Source organism: Globicephala melas, chromosome 7 (assembly GCF_963455315.2).
Source record: "Globicephala melas chromosome 7, mGloMel1.2, whole genome shotgun sequence".
In the NCBI taxonomy this organism is placed as follows: Eukaryota; Metazoa; Chordata; class Mammalia; order Artiodactyla; family Delphinidae; genus Globicephala; species Globicephala melas.
In genome coordinates, this window is record NC_083320.1 from 86,219,841 (window position 1) to 86,246,611 (window position 26,771).

Below are 26,771 nucleotides of genomic sequence, written 5' to 3' on the forward strand. Positions count from 1 at the left end.
GTGAGTTTTACAAGTTTATAGAGCTAGTAAGCAGCAGAAACCTTCAGCCTCATTCCCAAACCCAGGATCCTCACGGAACAATGGTTATGGCTCCAGGCTGTGGATTCAGAATGCTTGGTTTTGAATTCTAACTCTGCCATTTTTCAGCTGTGTAACCTTGGGCATATTGACTAACATTTCAGTGCCTCACTTACCCACTAGGTAAAATGGGGATGATGGTAATACCATTGTACCTCATAGGTTTACTGACAGAATTAAATGAGAGAGAACATGTACACTGCTTAAAACGGGGCCTACAGCCTGGTAAGCACTCCCAAACAATAGCTATTTCTATACCATACTTCTGTAGCATGGGGGACATGAAAGCTCCATTCTTACAGTACTGTTCATAAATTTGGCATAGGGATGGTCCTTGAGTGATCATCTAATGATGATTTTCCTACCAAATATTTTTATAATGGGAAATCTTATGTTTATTTAAAATTCTACCATATTGTCCCAATGTTTTCTTGTGATAGTCACTTAGTTATTTATTAAGATAGGAAGAAATGATACAAGATTAGAAATCCACAGAACCTCTGTGAGAGGACTAACTGCATATCTTTTTAGGTTTTCCCTCCTACTCTCTCATGGTCATATGAGCCCTCTCATTTTAGATTGCTAGGCATTGAGAAAAACCATCCAAAGGGGTCACAGCTGGGGACTTCTCCTACAAGGGTGCACCTCAGCACACAGAATGTTGCACATACATCTTTTACATACTTATCCTTAAACTGTTTATCTGGCACATCGACAGGCAGCTGGTGGAACAAATAGGAAATCCGGGGAAGCACATTCATTTTTAAAGTGTTAATGCGTCCAATCCAAGAGACAGTAATGTGCTTCCATCCGTTAAGATCCCCTTTAATGCTTCGAATTGGAGGGCCATAATTTAAATGAAATGTGTTATCCAACCTGGAAGGTATTCCACATCCTAAATATTTAATTGATTTCTCCATCAGGGGAAGACGAGCCTACACAATAAGCAGATCCTATCTATATCTAAGTGTCTGATTAATAGTGTCTCTAATTTAGGGTAATTCAGGAGTTTACAACTTATAAAATGGCTATTTCTTCCACATTCCTCCCAAAGTACCAAGAGAATTGTGTCTGGATTAATTGCAAACAGCAGACAATCCTCTGTGTATAATGAAAACTCAGAGTCAGCATCATCCAGCCATGCACCTATAATTTGAGATCTCATCTGAATATTTTTCACAAGGGGCTTCACATCCAAAGTAAATTGAAGTGGCAAAGGAGGAAAGTTCTAATTGTTGCATCTCCCTATTAAAAAAGTTTAACAACTCAAGTTCATTCCTGCAGGTTTTTACTTAGTTGAGCCTTAGCTAACTGAGTGAGGAAGATAAATCAAGCTACTTGCAGATTTTCCTAATGGTGCAAAGTTTGGCACCCTGAGGACTATGGAAATGTCTATTACTACACTTGTAAAGGAGAGAAGTGGAACAAGACTGTGGGTGGCTGGATCCATATGAGTGATTTATTACCCCTGAATCCACTTAGTCATTTCCGGATAAGCACTTAAGTGCCAAAGGTTATGGTCATTTTCAGTTTAAGAAAAGAACAGGGTACATCTTAACATACAAAACAGATATATTATTTGGAGAAATGGTCGTTTTTTTTCTGAGTTTACTAGCAAATTGGAAAATTTGAGTTTATATGTTTAAATGTATCCTTGAACTTTACCTAAATATGTTTAATTCTGATTTTATGACGTCCTTTCAATTCCACTTGTTTTTAGAAAAAAAGGTGTGTTCTGTTAAATTTTATTTTGGGATTTGATGCCTGAAACAAAAGAAATTAAAAATTTAGTGGCATGTCAGGACTATAATTTGTTGATGTTAAATTTACCTTTTCTGTGGCAGTTTTTCTCTGTATTCTGGAAGAGCTACTTTGTAAATAGCTTAATTTTTGTTTAAATACAAATTAGAATCAATTTTCTGGGGAAAAATAATCAGTATAGCTCCTGTTCTCCACAACAAAGAAAATACATTTGTAGACATATTCTGGAAATTTAAATCCCTCAATGCTCTTCTGAGCAAGTCCGAGGAGATTTGAAGACTGACATTTTGTACTTTGCTATTCCCAAGAGGCATATGTATGATCATCTTTACTGAGGTTTGTTCCAGTTCCTGCTGAATTAATATGCATTTTCGTTAACTAATCTTGAAACAACAGGAATAAAGTTTATCCAGGTCTTTTATACCTCAGAGAACAAAACAAATACTACAAATCTTTAGAGAGAAAGGATATACAAAGGGCTTGAGGTGAATATTTCAAAGCAAATACTCTTTAAATGATGTGCAAATTATTTCAGCTCTTGAGCATGATTTATGAAAGGGGATTAGCCCACTGAAATAGGAACCGAGTTTAAAATGTTGGGTTTCAAAGTCAAAGACGAGAAGTGGTTACAAGAAAAGGAAGGAGAAAGGCGATAATAATTTAGAGGAGGGATTTGTTTTAGTTTTTCCTCTAAACTGACTCACCTTAAATTAAGTATCACCAATTGTTGTACTTAACTGCAGTAGAAAATATTGCGTTTCTCCTCTAATTTTCTCTAAAGTTAAGATTGTAATAATTAAGAAACGATACTGGAATATTTCAGCAAAAAGATCTCTACTTGCCATGTAAAAAATATAATCACAAACTGTGTTAAACAAAACTATTCAAGCTGAAAAGGATAACTTCTAAGAGTCTTGAGTGAGAGAACACTTGTTTTCAATTCACAAGTCACATCTATAATAACACAACATAATACATTCTAATATTCCAATATGCTCTTCAAGTAATAGTTAAAAGCTTCTTCTAAGACTTATGAAAATGACTGCTTTTATGTAATTGTTAAGAGTATTAAGTGAGCTCACTTCTTATGATTCTGTAATGACCTGCTATTGCTATTCTGGAAGGTAAAGGAAATTTTAATGATTCCACTTGCATGTGATTAATATCTAATGCTTCTTGACTAAAATTCAAGATTTTGTTCAATAAAAATGAGTTAAGCAAAAATTGTATGGGTTCTCAGTCAAAACCTTCAGTGAAATCAGTTATGTCCAATTTAAAAATAAGGCATGGAACCTCAATAACAAACCTAGGTACTGACGAGGAAAAATAAAGAAGATTAATTATTCTTACGTAAGCCGTCCTGGAGTAATAAAACTAAGTGAAGTGTATCCAGGCACTACTAAAATTTTGAGGATACTCTTTCAATCTGTCTCATTACTATCCAACAAGTTTTTAAAAGACTGGGCGTTTAGGGGCAAATTTGTAAGAAAGATTCTTACTTAGAAAAGATTATCATTTGCCCAGCTCAGTTTGCATTTCCTAGAATAAATAAAGGTGGATCTGAGAAAATGATGCTTTATTTCCGACATAGTTATTATTACCTCTTCCTGGTGAATGAAATTTCATACTACCAGAAGGAGTAATCAGACTTTATTTGGAATCTATCCTTTACTTTTTGATCACTAAATTGTGAGCCTACTTTTTTTTTGGCAATTTTTCTAAACTACTTCACTAACATGCAAGCTGGTAGGCCTTGATTGTTTTGGCAGGCACAACAGATAAACTTACTCTATAAGTAAAGCAGCTATATCGTGACTCATTCAGAATTATGACATATAACCTGAAAGGCCAATGAGAAATGAATTCAGGTACCCAAGAACAACATTAAAATAAAAGACATTTAAGCCATAAAATACTATAATTCTTGCATTTGGAGAAGAAAAATAACAAAAAGAAGGCTATGTATGAGACTGTGTGCTCCCATAAGAGCCAAATGGAAAATAAGAGGTAAATAGCCTTTCAGATGGACTTTGCACGTGAGCACATCCAGGGAATTCGTGAATCACTTCCAAGGAATTGTTTGGAGCTTTGGTTTCTTGGCTGTTTGTCTTGGTGAGGGTAGTTTATTCTTGGCTAAATTTTCATTATTGTGGTTGTTGTTTGGCTAGAGCTGTTGACTTTTTGACATGGATAATTTAGAGTTCATGACTTGGGTGTTTGCACAGGCAAAAGCTGTAAGGAAAGTGTAAGTCGGTTCTGTCTCAGTTAGTCTGCAATTAGGGGTTGAAAGGGGTTGGTGAGATGAAATAAGTACTCACCATCCAAAATCAGTGCCATGGCATGGCCAACGTGATAATAACCACGTGTAGGGTTATTTTACATAAAGGCAGACCAGATAGCTCTTCTACATAAGTAGGTCTTGTCAAAGTCTCAAAGGCCACTCTCTGGCTCAAGACTTCCAAAAAAGTACTTATAGAAATTATTTTTGTCATATGGGAGCGTCCTTCTCAAAATTTAATATGCATATAAATCACCTGTTAAAACAGAGATTCCATTTAGTAGGGTTGGGATGGGGCTCCGGATTCTGTATTTCCTGATAAGCTCCCAAGTGATATTGTTGCTGCTGATCCACAGACCATATTTTAAGTACAAGAATCTAGCAAGATCCTAAAAGAACGAGACATAGGATGCCAGTTCTGTTGAACTCCTAGGCATCCTGATGTTTCTTTTAGCCTAACCACAGAAGCAATGGGTATTTGGGAACTGCCAAGAATCTTCCCAATACATATCAAGAAAACCTGTCAATATCCCCTCAGAAATCTCTGGAATTTTCTCCCTTCTCCACTCTAATTACCTAGTTTCAGACTGTATTACGTTACTTGGTCCACTGTAATAGTTTCCTGATGTATCTACTTACATCTGAGTTTTCACTTTTTTTGTGCTACCTGTCTCTTTGCCATTCTCCACATTTCTGCCAAAATTATCACTCTGAATATCAGATCTGTAAATGTCTCCTGCCTGCCTGCATAAAAGTGTGTCACTAGGCACCCATTACTTATAGTATAAATCAAAATTTCTTAGCATTCTGTGCAAGACTCTTTGCCAATGTTTCCTGCTCATTTCCAATCTGATCTCCAGTTGTTGCCCTAATGTTTTGTGTATTACAGGCTTGCCTTGCCAGTCTAGGGTGTTCTCCAAACATGTTATGCTCTAATAGTTCTTTCTTTCCTATCTTAATACGTACCCATTTTCTTCTCTGCCATTCCTGTCTTCTCAATCTGAAAAACTCCCAGCATTTCATAGCAGTATTAAACTCCAGGTAACTTATATTTTCCTTTGTTGCCTTCCTTTCCCTGGTTCTCTCCACACCCCCATCTCCTACCTGTATTTCCAGGGATGACTTCCCAAAAATATTACCTACACTCAAATCTTTGTCTCAGGGACTGTTTCTGAAGGAATCCAAACTAAAACACCCATCAAGAGGTCAGTGCCTCACATTTCAACCTTTCCCTTCATTTCTCATACATAAAATTCAAAATTGTTTTCTTTTTTTTCAGCTCACTCACTCTGTCATTTATTTACTCACTCAGTCAGACATTTAATATTGAACACCAATATATTTCGGACTCCGCCCTTAGGTAGCGGGGATGACGAGGAGTAATCATCAGAAGGTCATGATTTATACCCTCAGGCACTTGCAAGCTAATGGAACAGGGAGATCCTGGCTTCAGCAGATGACAGAAACCTTGGTCAGCTAGGGTTGCCCCTCCCACATAACAACCCCCTTCATTCAGATAGAGTGGGCCTAGGAGGCATCCTGGAATGCTTACCAGTCTGTCAATAGAGTGTGCTTTGGTGAGACCAGATCTTAAGCATCTCTCACTTTACTCTGTATAAGTGGCTCTGTATTCATGTGGGTTTGATAGTTTTACTTTAGTCAAAAAAAGCTATCGCAAAAAAAAAAAAAAAAAAAAAGAAAAGCTATCTCTTTATCACCAGATGTGTTACGACATTTGGCTTGGTTCTAATATATATATACATATATATATATACACACACACATATATAAAACATTAAAATTAAACAATATCTTTCCTTGTTTTTAAGTGAAATTACATAACTTTCTGTCAAAACTCTACCATTGCATCATTTTGCTCTTTTATGCAAGAATGAAAAGGCAACTGACACTTCATGACATTTAATCTCTAGAGATTGCCATAACATCAGGTTCACACTCAGGAATGGAAAACCAAGGGTTTATTCCCCATAACACTCGGAATCCCTTAATAAAACAGAGATAAAAGTGTACATAATGCTCGGAGTCAATAGAATAATGAAGATATTAAAAAATTAAGCCTTTGATAAATTATGCATTTGTTTGATCTGATTTCGCCAACTGTTCAAATCAGTGGCAAAGTGCATTCCTGCTATATTTCTAAAGAGGAAATTTGATGAACTTATAGTAGACAAATGTCATGATTATTTTACTCAGAGTACACCCATTTAGAAATCATTATCTAATATTTATACTGTAATATAAATCTACATAGTTCTTAGATATATTTTAGATCTAGTATATACACTATCCTTAGATCTAATATATTATTATCTCCTTAGATCATATAATATTGTATATATGCTTTATATTTATATAAAAATTATCCACTGTATTTATCTGAAAAGTCAGTTTCTAGAAACTTAAGAAACTTGTCCAAATCTTATAGTTAGCTTATCTTGGCGGTAAGAATTGTACTTAAAATACCCGATTGTTAGACACAAATTTCTGACACAATCCCATACAACCTTTTGAAGAAGGTGCATACAACACTTTTCTAACTTTTGTGTGGATTTTTATAAAATTACTGGATTTTTATAAATATGCTGACCTTAAAGAAAACTATTCTCAGAGTCTTCTAAAAATGATCAAAACTACTATCTTTTTTGTACATTATAGAGTGTCTTCTTCTTTCTCGCCTCCAATAATACAGCCTTGAAAATTCTAAGTCAGAGCCCACAGAACAGCATCAAGAATAATTATGAACCAGAGTGATTCTCTCAAATAAAATAGAAGGTTATTGTAAATAGTGCCAACCTAGATGTCCATCAACAGATGAATGGATGAAGGAGATGTGGCACATATATACAATGGAATATTACTCAGCCATAAAAAGAAACAAAATTGAGTTATTAGTAGTGAGGTGGATGGACCTAGAGTCTGTCACACAGAGTGAAGTAAGTCAGAAAGAGAAAAACAAATACCGTATGCTAACACATATATATGGAATCTGGGGAAAAAAACAACGTTCTGATGAACCTAGTTGCAGGGCAGGAATAAAGACGTAGACATAGAGAATGGATTTGATGACATGGGGTGGGAGGGCGAAGCTGGGGAGAAGTGCGAGTAGCATCGGCATATATACACTACAGAATGTAAAATAGTTGGCTGGTGGGAAGCAGCAGCATAGCACAGGGAGATCAGCTCCGTGCTTTGTGACCACCTAGAGGGATGGGATAGGGAGGATGGAAGGGAGGCTCAGGAGGGAGGGGATATGGGGACATATGCATGCATATGGTTGATTTGCTTTGTTGAGTAACAGAAACTAACACGGTATTGTGAAGCAATTATACTCCAATAAAGATCTATTAAAAAAAAATAGAAGGCTAGAATGCATGATAGAAAGATACTGAGAGGACAGTAACTTTAAGCAAAGGGATTAGGCTTTTCTCTTTTCTCTCCCCAAAATCTTAGTCATTTTTATCCTCATTGAATGATAAAACACTTACTTATACATGACTTTGCTAGGTACAGTACATGAGACCTGCAAAAATATACCATTGCTTTAAGATTTACAGTTCTAAGAGAAAACTAAGAGAGACATACAAATAGTGACCTTAAAATACCAAACCAGCACAAGTAGTCAGGATGAAGAAATAATCCATTATTGTTCCTAAAAATGTTTCAGCAATTTTATCTTCATTTTTAGCACAGAATGAGAAGTACATTGATAATGGCCATTTGAATATCCTCATCCATTCATTCACTAATTTAACACTGCAAATTTTGAGTACTCTCAAATATCATCAAGCCACTCTGATAGTTGCAGATAAAGGTAAACTAGAGTTCTCTTTAGAGTCTGGCAGTCTAGTGGACAGACAAACAGACATGGATAATTAGCTTGTTGTAACACACACTTTGGCCACTGCAATGGTAGAGATATGCACTGAGTACTAAGGATCTCCTAACTCACCACAGAGGTTTGGGAAAGCTTTTTGGAGGAGGTGTGGCTTGAGCTGAGTTGAACAGGATGTTAATTTAGCAAAGAGAAGACACTGATTTAAATATAAACATCAGCACAGAGTAGCGTGCATCAGGGATTATAACTGTCATTTTCCTGGAACATAAATCATGGGTCAGAGAGAGGTGGGAAAAAAACTGGAGAAGGGGACTCAGTGATAGCTTTCTATTGAGGAACTTGGACTTGAGCCATTCCAAATGCAGTAATTTAATTAGAAATTGTTCTTAACCTTTGACTTCAGTTTGGAGGTCACCATCTCTGACGGCACTATCCCAGTCCTACATTTTGTATTTAGCCATCACATCTCCTTTTTTACCTCTATTTTTTTAGGCCAATTGATTTTGTATACAAAAAGGGTATATTTACATTACTGAAATTGGGTAGCAGGAGTATTTAGGTTCTATTTAAATAATCAGAGAAAGATGAATTGGCAGACTGATTTACCATTCTCCAGACATTCATAAGCCATTTCTTGAAGGAAGCTAAGAGTCCTAATGTTATAGATCACATTTTATTGCATTTCGATGGAAAGAGCTGGTACTTTTGGATACAACTCATACTTTGGGAGGAAAGCAATACCTGATTTTCCTTACAGGGATGTGGGCTTTACTATGAGTAATGAGAAAGAAACTTATTTTCCAAGAAAATCTCATCGATTATACATGTTTACAGTTAAATGTTTTCCCTAAGCATACTTTTGGGCCTATTTGGGACACTCAAATAAATGCATTAAAAATCAAATTGTTTTTTTTTAGGATTTTGAAGAAAAATAGCATTATTCCCGCACTCCAGAAACAAAAAGGAGTATACCAAATAAATTCTGTACACAGAAAGAGTTGATCATTTGCATTCAAAAGAATGCTTTTTTCTGCACAAGGATTCACTGTAAGAATGCTTTAAATATCATGTTTAGCTAAGATACTTTAAACTTGATATGACACCAGTAAACAAATATCATATACCTAACTTTACAAGAAAATATTAATATATGCCCATTCTAGGGTCATGGAATAAAGAGAGGAGAAACTTTCAGAGGAGATCAAAGGACATTTTTTTCTATTGTTTACAATCACAGTAGTGTATTCATGCTAAGGAAGTATTGCTGGAGAGTTACAGCAAACAGCCCTCTGGATCTGGCCTATTATTGAAAGAAAGATGCCATTTGACCTAATGAAATCAGAAATTGATTAAATGCAGTTCATCTGAGGGGAAATATGGTCAGGGAGTTACTGCCAGGGTCAAGAGGAGATGCGGTGATCTAGTGCTTGAGTGCTGATAGGGTTAGATAGACTTTCAGAGTAGCTGATGCTACAAGATACATGACAATGGACACTGAAAGGTCAGAGAGCGAGATCAACCCCTTAGATGGGAAGGAAGAGATTAATCAGAACATCCTTTGCTCAGCTTATAACTAAGTCCTCTTATCCAATGATTCACGGAGAACTGAATGTTTTGAAGAGACTGTAATCTATGGGTCCCAGGAAACTTGAATTGCTGCTAACTGTCTTGGAAACACATGTCAGAACAATTGCTGTGGTCACACAGTGCCTCAGTGAAGCCCTGGAACCTTCGTGAATAATACTGGTTTTTGTTTTTTTGTTTTTTTTAATTAAATAATACTGTTTTGACAAAGTAATTCAGATGTCTGATTATCAAGTGTGCATTTAATCTTTACTGTTTGTTTGTTTGTTTTTCTCATAATGTTTAACTCTTCCAGCTTTGGCAATGTAAATTTTCTTTTAAAACTTTTCATTTTTTTCTTCACCAAACTGGAATATTTTGAAATAAAGAACTCCCTTAACCTGTGGGAAACAATCAAGAAGAGAGCTGACACTCACCGTTCCTTAGATATTGTGTCTTAAATGTCAGCTACGAACTGGCATTTTCTATTGGCACTTGCCATCTACCTCTACAAGGATTAAATCATGTGTTGCTGCAGCTGCTGACTTTCAACACCCCCTGAAAGGAGTTCAGGTGGAGAGCAGAAATGAGGCACTCTGTGCTCTGAGAAACACTGGCAGAACAGGTCTTCAGATAGTTAGATATTTTCAGAAGCCAATTTTATGACCCCAATTCTTGTATCTCTTCATATCTGGAAAAGTGCTAAAATCCTTCATGGTGACCTCTGCTCCTTGTGACTAGCAGTAACCTGCACGGGACTAGCAGAAACTGTCTGTAAAAAATATGTGCTTGATTGCATGTATTCCCCTTCACCAAAATCACATATGTACTGACCTTGCCCCCTGCCTGCCTCTGTGAAGCAGTTTCTCAGAGCTATCTGGGATGCTGTCTCCCGGGCTGCAGTCCTCATTTTGTCCCAAATAAAACTCTCACATTGTGCGTTTTTTTTTAAGTCAACATAACTATAGTAAAACAAATTTATTTTTATTTTCACACTTCAGTTCAATAGTTTATTTTTCTCAGGTGGATATTGAATGAAACTGGTGCCAGGGTACCAATATTGATTTTAGTGGGAAAAAAAAGAATCAGATAATTGACCACCTTATCTGAATCTGGATCTTTCTGACAACACGTTCACCCATAATATTCTACATAACTATTATGATTTTTTTCGTGTGTGTCCAGGTAAGAGCTTTTCTGTTTCTTCAGAGCTAGATATAATTTCTTTGTGCAATTTTAATATTGTTTTCATTTTCTTGGCAGATGGCTTATTCATCTTACTATTTTCATGCATTGGCAAGATTAGGCTGTTTTATACAAAATTCTTAATAAGAAGAAACTTTAACATATGTATTTATATGACTCTCCAGAACAGGCCTCACAATATGTTTTGAACAATTGCTAATTACATATTCATCCAGGAAACTAGTATGACTTTTCCATTTAGGATAATAATGAACATTTTAATAAATTTTGTTAATTATATAGTTACCAGAAGGTCACAATAGTCACAAGAAAAAATATATTGGCTTTTGGAGAAAAAGTAGGAAAACAGTGATTTATCAATGTTTTACATTTAAAGAGGTCTTAATGTAACTCATACTCAGAAAATTTGACTTTTCTCTTAAAATTTTCAAATTACAATTAGAAAATGTATATATTCTTTTATTGAATTGTGAACATGAGTAATGCCTTATTGTGTGTGTGTGTGTATATGTGTGTATATACTCCAGTTTTTGATTGTGAAACTTTCAAACATACAGAAAACAACAGCATCATGATCACTCCTATAGATACCACCTAGATTCAACAAATGTTAACATTTGGGACAATGCCAGACTAATCTCTCATTACATACATGTCTTACAAAGAACATCTGACCTTGCTGAGGACTCACTTCCCCACCCATGCTGCAAAAACTTCCTCTCCAGTCCTTCATTCTCTCCTTTTCTGACTATTTCTTCTGGCTTGGAGGCCTTGCATTCCCTCCTTGCCATCACTGGGGATTTTCAGGGTCCAGGAATCTCCTGGCCAAAGCCATTCTGAGAATCCTGATTGCACTGGTGGAGTTGGTGTAAGGGTGGGGGGAGGAGAAAAAGGGAAACCAGATGGAAAGCAATGCTACTGGGAAGGCAGAGCTCCTAGGACAGAGGTGCAACAAACTCAGAATGAACTGTTCCCTAGAAACAACATTCAAAATGATTGCATAAGATTCAAGTGTGCTTTTGTGGCTAGTACATGGTTTCCTTACGAAAGTGTGTTGAGGTCTAAGCCACCAGTTTACAATTGGATTTTGAGAAGTTAGTCTACATACAGTTGTGGATGGCCAGTATTATAATTATTTAGATTAGCACAAAAATTAACTGTCTTCTCTATCACACTTGTTTTCACTTGGCATGACCATTATTACTTTGCAGGCAAATTTTTAAACAAAAATAACACTAAAGTTTCACAAGCATTTTCATTTTCTGCACTGTATAAATATCTCAATCCAATTTTTCCATTCTTATCTTTATTCCTGTAGCCTTGTACATACGTTCTTGTTACATACATCACTAAGGAGCTGTGGAATTAGGAAATCCATATCTAAAATACTTTTAGGATTTCACCCAGAATACATTTGGTTTTTATGATGCTTTCATCAAAAGACAGTTAATAGGAAACCCATTTCCTTTCGGTTCTATTACTTTTGATTTTATTCTTCTAACTTATGTTCATTTGGGGGTGCTTATTTATAATGCTAAGTATCAATTTTGTATAAACTTATTCAAGATTTCCATACATGGATTTACAGCTTAGCAATTGATTAGCATGAGATATACTACTCCTACAGCATAATCTAAATACAAAAATAATTTTTAAAAGTTTAAAGTACAGATGTGTGGAGCCAGGAATTTTAGTGGTGTGGCTTCAGATATATCTATTAATGAAAAATAATAAATACATGAATGAGGGAATAAACTAGAGGTATGGCTAAAGCAATGGTGAAATGGCTAGATGCTGAATCCTTTCCATCAACTGGAGTTTCTTAATGAACTGCTCTTCTGGGCATAAATGAATCAAGAGTATTTCTTGGCTCCCTTGTGCTAGTTCCTGGTGTGCTGCTCCCAAGAATGCCCTGGCTGCCATTTTCACCTAGGAAGTCGCCAGGGAAAAGACCAGCTGCTCATATTCAGATTCTTGCAGCCATAACTCCCATATCCAGTTCTGGCTCCTTTCCCCTATTTCCTCTACACTCAGAGAGAAGATGTCAAGTATATATGCCTTGCTCCAGTCTTCTATCAGACACCACCCTTGGCTCATGCCCTAGTTTGCTGCCATCTGCTTGGGGACATAGAGGGCAATAATAAGAGCTCCTACTTATTGAGTGCCTGCTGTGAGCTAAGTATTTACATATCTAATTTCACATTCTCACTTGATCCTGCAAGGACAGTATTAGATCCATTTTTATAGACCTAGAAAGTAAAGCTCAGAAAAGTTCAGAAAGCTCTCCAAGGTTTCTTGGATTTATATTTGAGCTTTTCCTCTTTGCCATCAGTGGAAGACGCTTCTCTTTCCTCGGAAAAATATGTTAGCATTTTCTTTGACTGACTCTCCACTTTCCATAACAGCCCTCCCTGGAGAGCTGCTCTCCCACTCTCATCCCATGCTGGTGTCCTGAATTTCCCACAGTGATTTGGCCCTTACATCGAATTTTCTGGCTTCTTGTCTGTTAGACTCAACTGATATCTTAAAATATCTGATTAGTACTTAATAGTGTTGGCAGGTTAGAATCATATTTTAAAAAGGAAAGTATATTTAAGCACTTAACTTTCTGATTCACTCACTGAAAGTACATATTTTTTTTCCTATGTTATACAGAGAAACTGGACAATGAAATGACCACCTGTTAGCTGCTAATGATGTTCACATGCCTTTAAAAAAAGTAATTCTGGCTTTATCTGTCTACAATCTTGGCGACAAAACTCGTGGGAACATCAAGGGCACAGGAAGCCAAAGGCAGCAAACTGACAATAAAGTTTGTTCTTAGACTGCTAATAAGGAAGGAGACACTGTGACTCTCTAACTCCACATAATTATTTAATCTCAAGAGGGTGACATAAAACCGAATTCATGCTTTAAAAACCTAAGTTTGGGTGCTCAAATCTGGGACTGAGATCAGAGGGGTTTCACAGAGCGTATTTCCTACTTGAAAAAATATTTTAAAAAGCATCAAATATAAAATATGCCAATCACTATTTTAAATGCATAGCTAATTTGATATTGTGTGGGTGGGTCAATCATTATGCCTTTCAAATGAAAATGAATATGTAAATACCTAATGAACTTCATTCAAAGTATTAGATGGATATTAACTGTATCCTACGTTGCAAAAAATATACTAGTCCTAAAAAAGGCTTACAACTATAAATATCCACCAAAATACAGTAACGAAGCACTTTCTAAAATTAGGGCTAGCAGTAAAGATTAAACGACCCTTTTAGTTTAACAGTGAAATCAAAGTCCAAAGGCAACATCTGGTTTTAATTCTTTTGCTAATATGTTTTTGGGTCCCTATTTAAGTTTATTGATTTATATGGATCTCATCTTTAATGTAATATTTCCACCCAAGGCCAAGGTTGATATAAACTAAGTTTACCTTTTATTTGTTCATTTCACTATAGTGTGATGGTTAAAAGCACAGACTCTAATATCGGTTTGCTTGGGTTTGAAACTTGTCTCCATAACTTGTTTTTTGTACAAGTTGCTTTAATTTTCTGTGCCTCAGTTTCCTCATCTATAAAATAGGGTTAATAATGGTACCTATGTCATTGGGTTAGTAGAAGGATTAAGTAAATCAATATAAGACAAGCACTTAGAACAATGCCTGAACAGTAAGTACTCAGTATTTGCTAGCTATCATTACTTTTTAACTGCAAAGAAAAAGGTGAATATGAGGTCATTATACAGTTAAATACATTTTGAAATGAATAGAATGAATTATATGTCTCTTTCCTTGTCTTTAGACAGGATCGAATTTAAGCCCAAAATAGACAAATAACTGTCTCTCCCAGTTAAAAATAAATTCTAAAGAGAAGCGGCTGGTATTCTACCTGTAGGAATTTTTTTCCCCAGTATGGTCTGAAAACATTTCAAGTGACTATTGCTGAATACAAAATCCATTTACCTCAATGTTTCTCACATACACTTTTATAAACCTTTATTTTCTCCTGAGCTTTAGGCTTCAGAAATGTGCCAAGGTCTCCTCCAAACCAGCAATTATATCTGAGATTCCAGAGCTACTGCTCATTGCCTCATGCATCCTTTTATATCCACTACAAATGTTTATGTAGTTAACATTAATTATGTACTCACAGTTGAATTCTAATTCTAAAATCTTATGTCTGATCCCATATGAAGTCAAGAGGGACAATGACCAGGAATTCAAGAGAAATCTTCAAATGAGATAACTTCAAACTGTACCATCATATGGAAAACTTTTAAAAATGGCATTGTTTATCTTCCACAAATAATTTGGAAAGCACCATACAGTCCAAGACACTAACATTGATAATTTTAAGCTCTAAGTTAACACAACTGCTACCTAAATAATGTACCTAACAGTTGTTGAAACTATGGTATGGTTCTTTGAATAATGACAGTTTTGAAAGGGTGCTCTTACTCAAAGCTGTCATGCTGTTTCTAGATTTGGGTTCCTAATAATTTAGATTTGGAAGATATAGTATCACATATAAATAGTTTCCCTCTTTCTTGTCATGTGGGTGAATGTACATGTACATTTATGTATAAATATGTATAATACTCTCTAATGCACACAAATATGTGTATCTACACATATGGTCATCTAGCATATTTACTCATATACATATGTAGATAAGGAGATATTCCATAATCAGCCTTTCTCTACTTACTGAGTTCTCCTTAAGTTCAAAAAGCTAGGATATAACTACACTGATCTTCGGTCAGAGGGAAATTGCAGAAAAAATGGTGATTCAGAAGATTCAGTGTAGGTAGACAGATGATGCAAGAAAGGTATTATAATTTACAAGACTTTGGGAAATTGTTTTTCTCTAATTCCAGAGATATCTACTTGTTCTTTTAGGAAGCTGAGACTCATGTCAACTCTGTGAGATATGCACGACACTTTTTCATAACTTCCTTTATTGAGGAATAATCAGAGTGAAGAAGGTTAAGAGATATGCTCAAGGTCACTATATAAGTGGACAGACTGGTCCTTTTCATTTCAAATTCATTTCTTTCAGAATATTAGAAATAGATGTGACCTTGGAGGACATCTAATCCACATTCCACATTTCTAAATCTTTCTGGTGGTCTAAAAGTGTAGAAAGTTGCATAGTCTGTTGGTTTATGTTGAGCCAACTATGCTGGTCACTCATATATCTTTTAACGTATGGAAATCAAATAGTCAGCTTACCAAGGTTTGGAGACACTTGACATTTCCCACTCTCAAAATCAATCACCAATCTGAACGCCATGGTTATTGCTCAGAGATTCAGAGGTTTGCTGTAAGCAGAGACCATGACCTTGGAACAATTATTTTTTCAAAAGGCATTACCAACAATGACGCATGCAAAGCGCCCAGACTGCCCTCCAGTGCATGAATCCCTGGCCAGAAAATGGCTACGAATCTTCCATGAGTAGTATGAGTTTGGCTCAAATCTCATTTCAATGCATTTATATTTCATAAGCACTGCATTTAAACAGAGTTAAAATGAGCAAGTCAAAAGAAAATACTTACTTAAAGATTTCCTGTTCTCTGGTTTCTGTTCTTTTATATCACTATCATAGTGACTTAGTAGTTCAGTACTGGAGGATCTCTGAATCTTAAATAATTCCAGGTTTCTTGAAGGACTACTTGGATCCTTTGGCTGGAAATGACAATTAGATGGGATAATTTTACAAGGAAGAAAAAATGCACTGAATAGTTCTGTGATCTATTTTGCTGTTAAAGAGAAGTTTGAAATAAGATAATTATTTTGGAATAGGGCCCCTAAGCTAAGCTCAATTTTCAAATTTAATAATGATATATATATACACACACACACACACACACACACACACACACACACACATATACATATATATATATAAAACTTACTAAATGCTGTGCATACCCCAAGCACTCCGTGCATTAACTCAATCATCACAGTAATCCTATGAGGTAGGTATTATTATTATTATCCTTATTTTCCAGACAAGGAGACTGAAGCCAAAAGAGATAAGTAATTTGCCTAAGGCCACACAGCTAGTAAATGATAGAACCTGGATTCAAACTTTCAAATGCAGGAAGTTTGACTCCAGAGTCCACTCTTAATGACAACAGCAATCTGTGTGTGTGTGTGTGTGTGCGTGAGTACTCATGTGTGCCTGGATAAGGGAACTATATTGATGATGGGGAAAAGTCAACTTGTTATTTTATTTTTTAAAGTTTTGATCCCAAAGTTATATAATGGAAGTGTGTGATTAAATCACAGTAAAATTACACAAAAATGTTGTAGTTTTTGTATACATTATTAAAAACGCTCAAGAATATTTTCTTCTCAAGATTTTGCACATATTAGTGTCCTAAAATAAGATGTTTGGTCGAGAAACAGTATAAAATGAGTAGTTTTAAATAATTTGACTCTTTTAAGAACATACTCTAAATGTGTGAATTTAGGGTAATTTCATGAAGTTCTAGATACATAATTTTCATGAGAAGAACAATCTAGCTTAGCTGGAAGAACAATGAAAATCAATACAAAGGGTTATTGTTTACTGGTATTATAACAGTGAGTATGGGCTTAAATACATTGATATTTATTTTCAAGAATATGTATTATAGATTGCATAAACTGAAAATGTGAAAATTCAGTAGTTATTAAGTTCTTGTGTGCTTTTCACAGACTTCAGTGAATGAACGTCTGTGTTATTTCAGGAAAAAAATGAATGCACTGTGTTTTTGAAAGAGAGAAATCAAATGACATTTAGTTCCACAAATCCTCTCTACTGAAAATGGTTTTCGTGGACTATTTAAACTTAAAATAACTTACTAACTCTCAATTCATAGGATCTACTTAAATGCATGTGTGCTTATGCCTAAGCAATAGATTTAAATGACTACATTCTAATTAATAAAGGTAACAGCCAAAACAAATACATACCAATCTGTCAATTGCATTTTTGATAGCGTTGAACCAATCCAATATGATGAAGTCAATATCTGACTGCAGAAGGAACTCAGTTCCTGATACTGTTGTGATCTAAAAAAAAAAAAGTTGAGAGGTAAGCAAACCATATAAAATAAAATAGATCTCTTACATTAAAAAATATATACTTTTTTAAAAAACACACTTTAATACACTCAGATATTTTCTTGTATTCCAGTAATTGTCTTTCTGGAAACTGGGAGACTAGGATCATTTTGAACTGCTCTCTATAAACGATTTTTTCATGTCATAACAAATATATTATTGTTTTAATAATAGAAAAATTAACTCAGAGTAGGCCTAAAGCTGAATTACTCCAACTCATGGAGAAAGGAAGCCAGGAAGTTCAGAATAATGCAGACAGTATCCACTTAAGTCAGAACCTCAGAAAAATGCACTCGGGTGTGTCAGAATACATTCTGCACTTTTGGCTCTTTCCTGTTTGTCTCTTTCAAATCAAATAGTATCTCTATATTTGTTTTCATTTTATGGAGGGCACTAAAACAGATTATTTACCAAAGAGACTAATGCAGACTTTTCTGAAAGGTCATTCTAACGAATAACATTTGGCTACTTCTACTTTCCTATCATAAAGACCTATAGGAAAGCAATAAAGGACCAATTTCCCCACAAAGGGAGTACATTAGAATAAAAGTTCATTTACATATTTGAACCTCTCATGGAGAGTACTTATCAAATGAACATTCCTGTTCCAGACTCTTAGGGCTGTTAAGTAGTTGGCAATATTTAGCATGCAACTATACGTTTTTCATTGCAGGGAATCTTTTTCTCCCTGGAATTGTGAGAGAAGAATGTGGCCCTATAGAAAACAGAGCAATGCTCTTGATTTCACACATAAAGGACTACTTAGACAAGAATTTGATTAGAGTGGGTGTGGACACGCTCTTCGTATTAAGCTATCAATCTGAACTGTGAAGATTTTCCCTTTGTATTGTTGACTTTTTGTTTCAACAGGAAGATGAACATTTCCCAACTACTGTCACACATCAAGCAAAGCTTCAGAAGTTTAGAGGACTGACATTTCAAAATACTCAGTCAGGAGCTAGTCACCTCTTCTCAGCCTTACTTCCTCTAAATAGGAGGTAAATGCTGAAACATGGCACAAGTTCAGAAAATCACAAATCATGCTACAAAATGTCTCTGTAATTCTATCATTAAAGTGACAATTATTACCCCAAATAGCTCACTCTGAAGGTTTCAGTGATTCTTATGGCAACATTTAATGACAATAATCCTGGAGTTTTAAAGCAATCTTTGATTACACACATACATATATATTCATTTGCATTGATTTTTAGAAAAAACTATTTAGAGATGCAACATTACTCAGTGCTGCAATGCAACCATTCTTGAGTGAGTTGGATTCCAACTTTTTACAATTGTAAGAAAAGGAACTATTCAAAGTACATTCAAATTATGAGAAGTGAAAGATTAGAAAATAAGAGGAATTTAATTATCCACACTAGCGTTTGACAGATTACCAGGGCCCATCACTCTTTTTTTTTTTTTTTTTTTTTTCGGTACGTGGGCCTCTCACTGTTGTGGCCTCTCCCATTGCGGAGCACAGGCTCCAGACGCGCAGGCTCAGCGGCCATGGCTCACGGGTCCAGCCGCTCCGTGGCATGTGGGATCTTCCCGGACCGGGGTACGAACCCGTGTCCCCTGCATTGGCAGGCGGACTCTCAACCACTGTGCCACCAGGGAAGCCCTATCACTCTTTTTTTCTAAGTAAAATTGCGTGCAAGAGTCGGGATGGCTCAAAATAGCCTCCAAATAGTCCTCTGTTTTATGTATCTAGTAAAAGACAGTTAAGCTGATGTTTGCTTAATTATCTGAACACACTTACAATGGTCTTTACTTACATAAAGTTCCAAATATTTACTTTATAAAGTGCTGCCACAGAAATAGTCATCTAAAAATATAAGGTCACTTCTAACTAACGCAAGAAAACTAGTAATGTCCTTGACCTCTACCTTCATCCTAATCTGAAGGTAAATATTTTGATTAAGAATGTATTATATAATGTTACGATTTGTTAACATACACAAAGAAAAATCAATTAGCCCAAAGGCAGTGTACAACCTATTTCTCTGTCATTATAAATAAACCATTATTAAAATTATAAAAAGGAACATTTTCGAAGTACCAGAAACAAACATATTCTGAGGGTTTAGGAAAGAGCCAGTATGGTTCAGTTTTCAGTCTAGTAAATTCACAGTGATAAAATGTAAGTACTTCAGCAGTGCATTTGCAGTTTTGGTGCATGCTACGCAATGCAAAGGGGATCTTTACTCCTAACACAACCAAGAGCAAAATGTACTTTAAAAGTTTCTTTGTCCAAATATATTACTGCATTAATTGTACATAACCAGTGATTTATGAATTCATTTTGAGAAGCTGGATCAGAGAACTATGTGAATGCAATTCATTCAAAACATACTATCAGAAAGATACAGTTTACATCCTTTTCTTGGTCTTCCCACTAATCTTTCAAGTTACTAGGCAGTCTGGAGAAGTCTGCTACTGCTCTCTACAGTTTAAATGCATCCACTTCTTAATTACAGTCAGTAATTGACTGTTCTGCTCCATTCCAATCACTCACAGGAAAGCAGTTTCAAAGTCTTTGGCTGGTAAAACACATTTAATTCAGGTTTCTCAATCCACTTTTTTAACATTACCTCTTTAGGTTTTCTGATAAATGGTTTGCTGAATCATACTTGCACTTTGAACAATCAAATTTTCAACACTCTTAAAAAAAAAGATATCAGTAAATGTTAGCTTTGACTAAATGTTTGATTATCTCCTGATGACACTATAGAGTGATATAGAACTGATAACAGACATAAAAGATTTGATATTAAGCCAGGCTAATGTATTCTTTCTGTATCGTGCTTTGTCTAACTGACAGATGCTGGAATACGGTAGATGAAGGAAGAACTTACAGAAAAGATGGGTTTAGGCAAGAGCTGTTGGTCTACACTTTGCTTCAAAGCCTACTTTAGACAAATGCCTCTTGAAATCCCTTATCTCCACTAAGTTGTATTTTGAAGGGATATATCCTGGCACCAAAGCCGTCTCAATGAAATTTTCTGGTGTTGTCAAGAATAGATGTATTTAAATACCTGTCAGGAAATTTGCCTGAAACTTTTTCTCGCTAAATAATGACCACCTGAATTCTTGCTGGTAATAAGTGTATGCCTAAGAAATTATATAAGCATATCCACTGGGCAACACGCAGAACAGACACATTCCTCAAGACTCTGGTGTTAATTCTGCAATAGTTTCCCTGGGCTAGGGACATAACTTAGTCTGTGTCCTTGTTAGGGCTCCTCTGAAGATGAAAGCAGGTACATCCCAACTCCAAACTTCACTGATTAGAGACAAGGAGAGAAGAAATTTGTTTTCTAACCTTTAATTAACAAATGGAGTATAGTTATGCTAATTTAAAGCTGCTTAAAGGACTTTTAATGAGTAGGGTTTATGTTTAAGTATTGCCCTTTTCAATATTGTCAATTAAGTACTGCTCTTGTCAAAATGCATTCTGGCGGTTAGTCTTTCCCCTGTTGGATGTTCACTTAAATGAGAAATTAATATGTAGGATGGTATTTATATTATTAACATTTTCCATACTTTGGTTTACCAGAATAGAAACAAAAAATTTTCAGAACATCACTTTTTTTTTTCCTGATTTTAAGACATTAAATTTACTGTGGAGAATTTAGAAAAACTAAAGATAATGAAAAAACAAATTAAAACTATTCATAGCTCCATAGAGGAAACATTATAGACATATTACTTTAGTTATTTTTCAGTCTTTTATAAATAATAACCAAATGTATGTGATAATGATCAATGAACAACTTTACGTTATAGATGCCTCATCAGTAAAACATATTTGATGGTTAAATATTGTCGGCTACTTCCATTCCAGTTGACCTCAAATGAATGTTGGGAGACTATCAAAGGTGCTAGAGTTAACAAGTGACACGTGTTCCCCTCTTTGATAGTAACAACTTACCTACTGCAGAATAAACCCCACACATAATTTTAGTTCAGGAGAATGAGAAGATGTATTTCTCACCGAACATCTCCCTAATCATCAATAAGGACTGATTAAACATCTATTAAGTGCAAGGCGCATTGTTAGAAGCTAAGAATACACAACTCTCACCCTCAAGAGCTCACAATCTGTTTGGATAAACAGGACATATGAGTATAAGGATAAATAACAATAGAAAATGGCTTATACTAAGTCCCAATGTGAGTGGCACAGACAATGCTCATGCCAAGATTTCAGAGGAGGGAGTAATTACTGCAGACACATTTGTATCATGGAATTATATATAAACTATTGGTCATGATATGTTATTCTTTAAAGGTTGACTTTATCAGAACTTTAGTATATTAAGGATATGAATACTACCACTTGGTATGCAAAGTGATAACAGCTTTAATGATCTCAAAGCACATATTAAACATTCTTCAAATGCAGCTTTCTTCCACTATCATAAAGTAATTTTGCAAATGAAGAAAATGAAGCAAATGAGGAAAATGAGAATGCCATTCTATCAAATTGGCATCACTTTAAATGACAGAATTAAGAGATTACAAAGATCTTGATTTCTAGTTCACTAGTTCTTAGCAAACAGTTGTATACCAGTCAAGGACTCTGCATATGGGAAAAGGACCATGATGATTTGGTTTCAGTTGTGAAATTTGGAATATAGATCTTAGACAAAAGTTGCTTGTTTCTTTACTGTTATGCTAAAGATAGCACAATTTTCAAAGATCAACCAATATTGTTTCTCAGATGTTTTCTTTCTTTCTTTTTTTTTTCCCTCAAAAACAGCTACTATCCTGCTACGAAAAAAAAAAATATATCTAAAACAGAATTGGAGCACCCAAAAAACTCTTTGAGATTCTAGAAAGAACTAAAACAATCCTATGTTTGAACTAAGTATCTTTCACATTTTGCTTAGGATCAAACTTTGATGATGAGCCTAAGGAGGGTATATTCCATCTTAATAAAGTTGAAACTGTATATAGGAAATGTGTAATAAAATATGCCAGATATCCAAAGAGCCTTGAAAAATGTTAAATCGTGTGTCTACAGTGATTCTACAAGTAAGCAGATTACCCATTTAAGAGGAATGGAATTTAATTGCTACTATATTTGGAGACACTTTGGACTTCTTGATGAAACCATTATGTTTAAATTAAATTAAGTAGATATAAAAAGTTATGTCAAAGTATAGCAAATTCATTTGAAGTGAAAATAATTTTTCTATTAATTTTGGTTGTATCTTTATTTAATTCTAATAGCATAAGAAATATATATCTTGGCCACATCATAGTGAGATGTCAAGACCTAAAATTGAAGCAATAATGCTTTGAAAAAACCCCTCAGATTAACATTTTTTTTTCATCTTGCATCACACTCCACATTTGATATGGACGTTGTCATGGTTATACTAATAGTTAAATTACTTGGTCTCAAAGGTGTTTATGACCACCAAAGAAATTACATTATCAAGCTGCATGTCTGTCTCAAATTACAATCTGGTTTGTGTAACTCCTAACATTTTTCTTAACATGTCGAGCAAAGTTAACATAAAACTGAGGGTAAAATATCAGTTAGAAGTAAAAGGTCTTCAATTTGTCTTTCCAAAAATGTTACTTGTTAAAACATTTTGTGAGAAAGTATCTGCCTTGTGTTCCCAATGTTGCTAGATGTTAAGTAAATATATGCTGATTAGAAAAAAAAAGTTGCTTTGGCAACTCTCTTATTAAAATGCATTTGTAACCCCCATCTGTCATGAAAGTTTTGAAAAGTTTGTTTACTTTGGATAGCAGCCTTATCCTAGCAAACAATGATAGCAGTCTTCAGAAGTCGGGTGAGGAACAAGCCACTAGGGATCCATTTTCGTTTTAATTGGCACACACAAACACTTTTCTGGTCTGTCAAGAAGATCAAGCTAATATGCATGGAGGGTGTTATATTCTCAGCTTTGGGGACCAGTAAAGCTCCCTTTATTTAAGTAATTTAAATGATAGACTGCAAAAACTTTGCAAGTCAGAAAAATGTTTTATACTTTCTTAGGGAATATTTGTTTTAAGCAACGGAAAATGTTCTACATATCTAAAGATGTTGAACCTTATGTTATAATTACCCTGTTTCTTCTGACTCTGAGAAATGTTCTAAAATCCACACGCTACTAAATGAGCCTGGGCACCAAAGGATCCTGTGTATCCACAACTCCCTTTGTGTTAACAAACGTGAGTTCATTAGTTTCGAGAGGTTTATTGGATATGTTTTCAATGTGTTTGGGGTTGATTGATTTGCATGTACATTTACTGGAACCCTCAGTGGTGTCATCATATCAAAATAACCTGCTCATGTAAGCAATTTCTTATTTAATGGAAAGTAAACAAATGTTGGGCAATATACACGACAGATTTTAAGTGTGTTCTGAAATCCAAGGTTTAAGGTCAAACTTTCAAGAAACAGTGTTTTTTAACTGAAATTGAGCTGTACCTTTGACACTCAAATAATTTGGTCCCTGCATTCCTACAACACAGATTTGTTCTGCGTAATAAAACTGGTCCCGTAGTGAACATTCACACCCTGAATCACTTGCCCACTCTACCTTTCTGTTTATGAATGAAATACCCAAACTCAAACAAAGAAAAAAGAAAAACAAAACTCGTGTTCATTCTTTTACCTGTAGTAAAATACTTTAACTACTGAGAAACAGTCTTCTCAATATTCATCAAAGAATACTATCCAAGTAATTAGTAGATAGTTTAGCAGTTTCTACACGTTTGCAGTCAGCTACACCAAAACTTTTGCCTGTGGTGCTCATATGAAAAACAACTGAAAAAGTGACTAATCGAAGCAGTTGGTGTATAAAGATATCAGCTTAGAGTTTTATTGCTGTTAATGTTAATTTTTAAACTTGGGGAGAGCAACTGCCTCTAGGTAAACTCATCATCCCAGGGCTCGTGTTCGCTGGTACCCACCACTCAATCCCTGCCAACCACAGATCGGCTTCTAGCTTGAGCTATGTTCACTGTGCAAAATTACTCATTTAGTCACATGACATTTGGGAATCTGCTGTTCCCACTATTTTCAAATTGGAATGGTTGTCACTATTTCTGTGTTTACTTAAGAAATGCCCAATTTAAAGTTTCTTACCAAATATAAAAGTATAACAAACACAAAATTTCCCTTTTCCCAAGGTACACCAAATTGCTATCGTTCAATTTTTTTGATTCATGGATAAACATTATATGTGTTTATAATTTTAATGAAAAGTCATGTATACTGTTATGGAATTTTAATGTATTTAACTATGTATACTACCATCATCTTCCACATGGATTTAATGACAATATCTTTTTGTCTCCCCACCATCTCATCTATGTTTTCCCTTCCAATCCATGCTCCATATTGTAGCCATAGTGATCTTTCTGAAATTTGGATCTGATCATCCCATTCCTCTGCTTGATATCATTCTGAGATTCCCCACAGCTGTACACTGCAGTGCAAATAAAACCTTTAATTCAGGCTGCCAGACCCTGTGTGCTCTGCCATCTACCTGCTCTGCAGCCCCCCTGTTCCACATTTTCCTCTGCACCTCTACAATCCAGCCATATTGATTTTTTTCTTTTTTTTTTTGTCCAGCTGTCCCATACTAATTCTTATTTCTTCCCTCAGAGTAGGTTGTTTCCCTTGTGCAGAACCTTGTGCCTTCCTCTATGATATTATTCAAATCAATTTAGATGTCAGCTTTTCAGGAAAGCGTTCTCTGAAATAGATGTTCCTCCTAAGTGCTTCTGTGATATCCTGCTTCTATTTCATCATAGGACATACTGCTCTCCATTGCAGTTCCCTATTGATTTCTTTATTCCCCCCACTACACTATAATTACTCTGAAGCCAAGGGCAATTGTCTATCCAGTATATGGCTGCACAACCCACACCTAAGGGGCACCAAGTAAGTAATATATAGGTGAGCTATATCTACCTTATACGTTTCACTGAATGCATTACATCCTATTGTTTGATATGCCATAGCATACAGTATTTAACTCATCCTCCATTGTAATAGAATTTTGAAAGTTAAAATACCATTGTGTACTGTCAGGCAACGTAAGTAGTTTATTTGGATATCTACTAATAACACTTGTTTTTTTTGGCGGTACGCGGGCCTCTCACTGCTGTGGCCCCTCCGGTCACGGAGCACGGGCTCCGGACGCGCAGGCTCAGCGGCCATGGCTCACGGGCCCAGCCGCTCCGCGGCACGTGGGATCTTCCCGGACCAGGGCACGAAGCCGTGTCCCCTGCATCGGCAGGCGGACTCTCAACCACTGCGCCACCAGGGAAGCGCCCTGATAACACTTTTTATCAGAGTAGAGTAGGCAATCCATTTTGAAGACTGGGAACAACAATCTGAAACTATGTTTTCCCATCAGTCAATAAGCCCTAGACGTCAGACAATAGGACTAAACGTGGAGGGACTCAGGAAGCACCAAAAGTGGGTCTGTATTTCAATGCATATTGCTAGAATAGAATGTTCTTGATTATATTCCAAAGCATGTGTTTTGCAGGGGTAATCTATACTAGATCATCCAAGAATCTCGCCCTATGTGTGGATCTTTCTAATTGAGCGTTGACAATACTCAAAACTGGATACAGTTGAAGATTTTCGAGAGTTAATCCTAAGGTTAATGGGTCAAGCCTTTAGAGAACCTCAGTGATGCAAAAGTGCTCATTGCTGGTCCATCAATGTTGCAGCCATTATGTTCAGTAAAGCATTATCAACATTAATAAACAAGCAAACTTTTTATTTAGAAGTATTAGTTAATTTAAGATACAGTGCCTTAAGTAGAAATAGGTATTGTTGCCCCTAGTTTATTACTCACACATGTCTTCTGTTAATAAGTGCTGACATTGCACAACAAGGATGAAAGATGTTGAAGTATGTATCTTTATGCTATTGTAA

The 26,771-nt window shown here is 35.6% G+C and overlaps 1 protein-coding gene across 2 annotated transcripts in view; it reads right to left on the minus strand.

Moving 5' to 3' along the window:
* ARHGAP15 (Rho GTPase activating protein 15) overlaps positions 1-26,771 on the minus strand; it is a 622,372-nt gene that overhangs the window by 287,731 nt on the left and 307,870 nt on the right. For both annotated transcript variants that reach the window (XM_030883033.2, XM_070045860.1), the window contains exons 7-8: positions 17,702-17,800; positions 16,297-16,426 (exon numbers count right to left, since the gene is read on the minus strand). In XM_030883033.2, the coding sequence (XP_030738893.1) occupies positions 16,297-16,426; positions 17,702-17,800 (229 nt within the window). The remainder of the gene's footprint in view (positions 1-16,296; positions 16,427-17,701; positions 17,801-26,771) is intronic.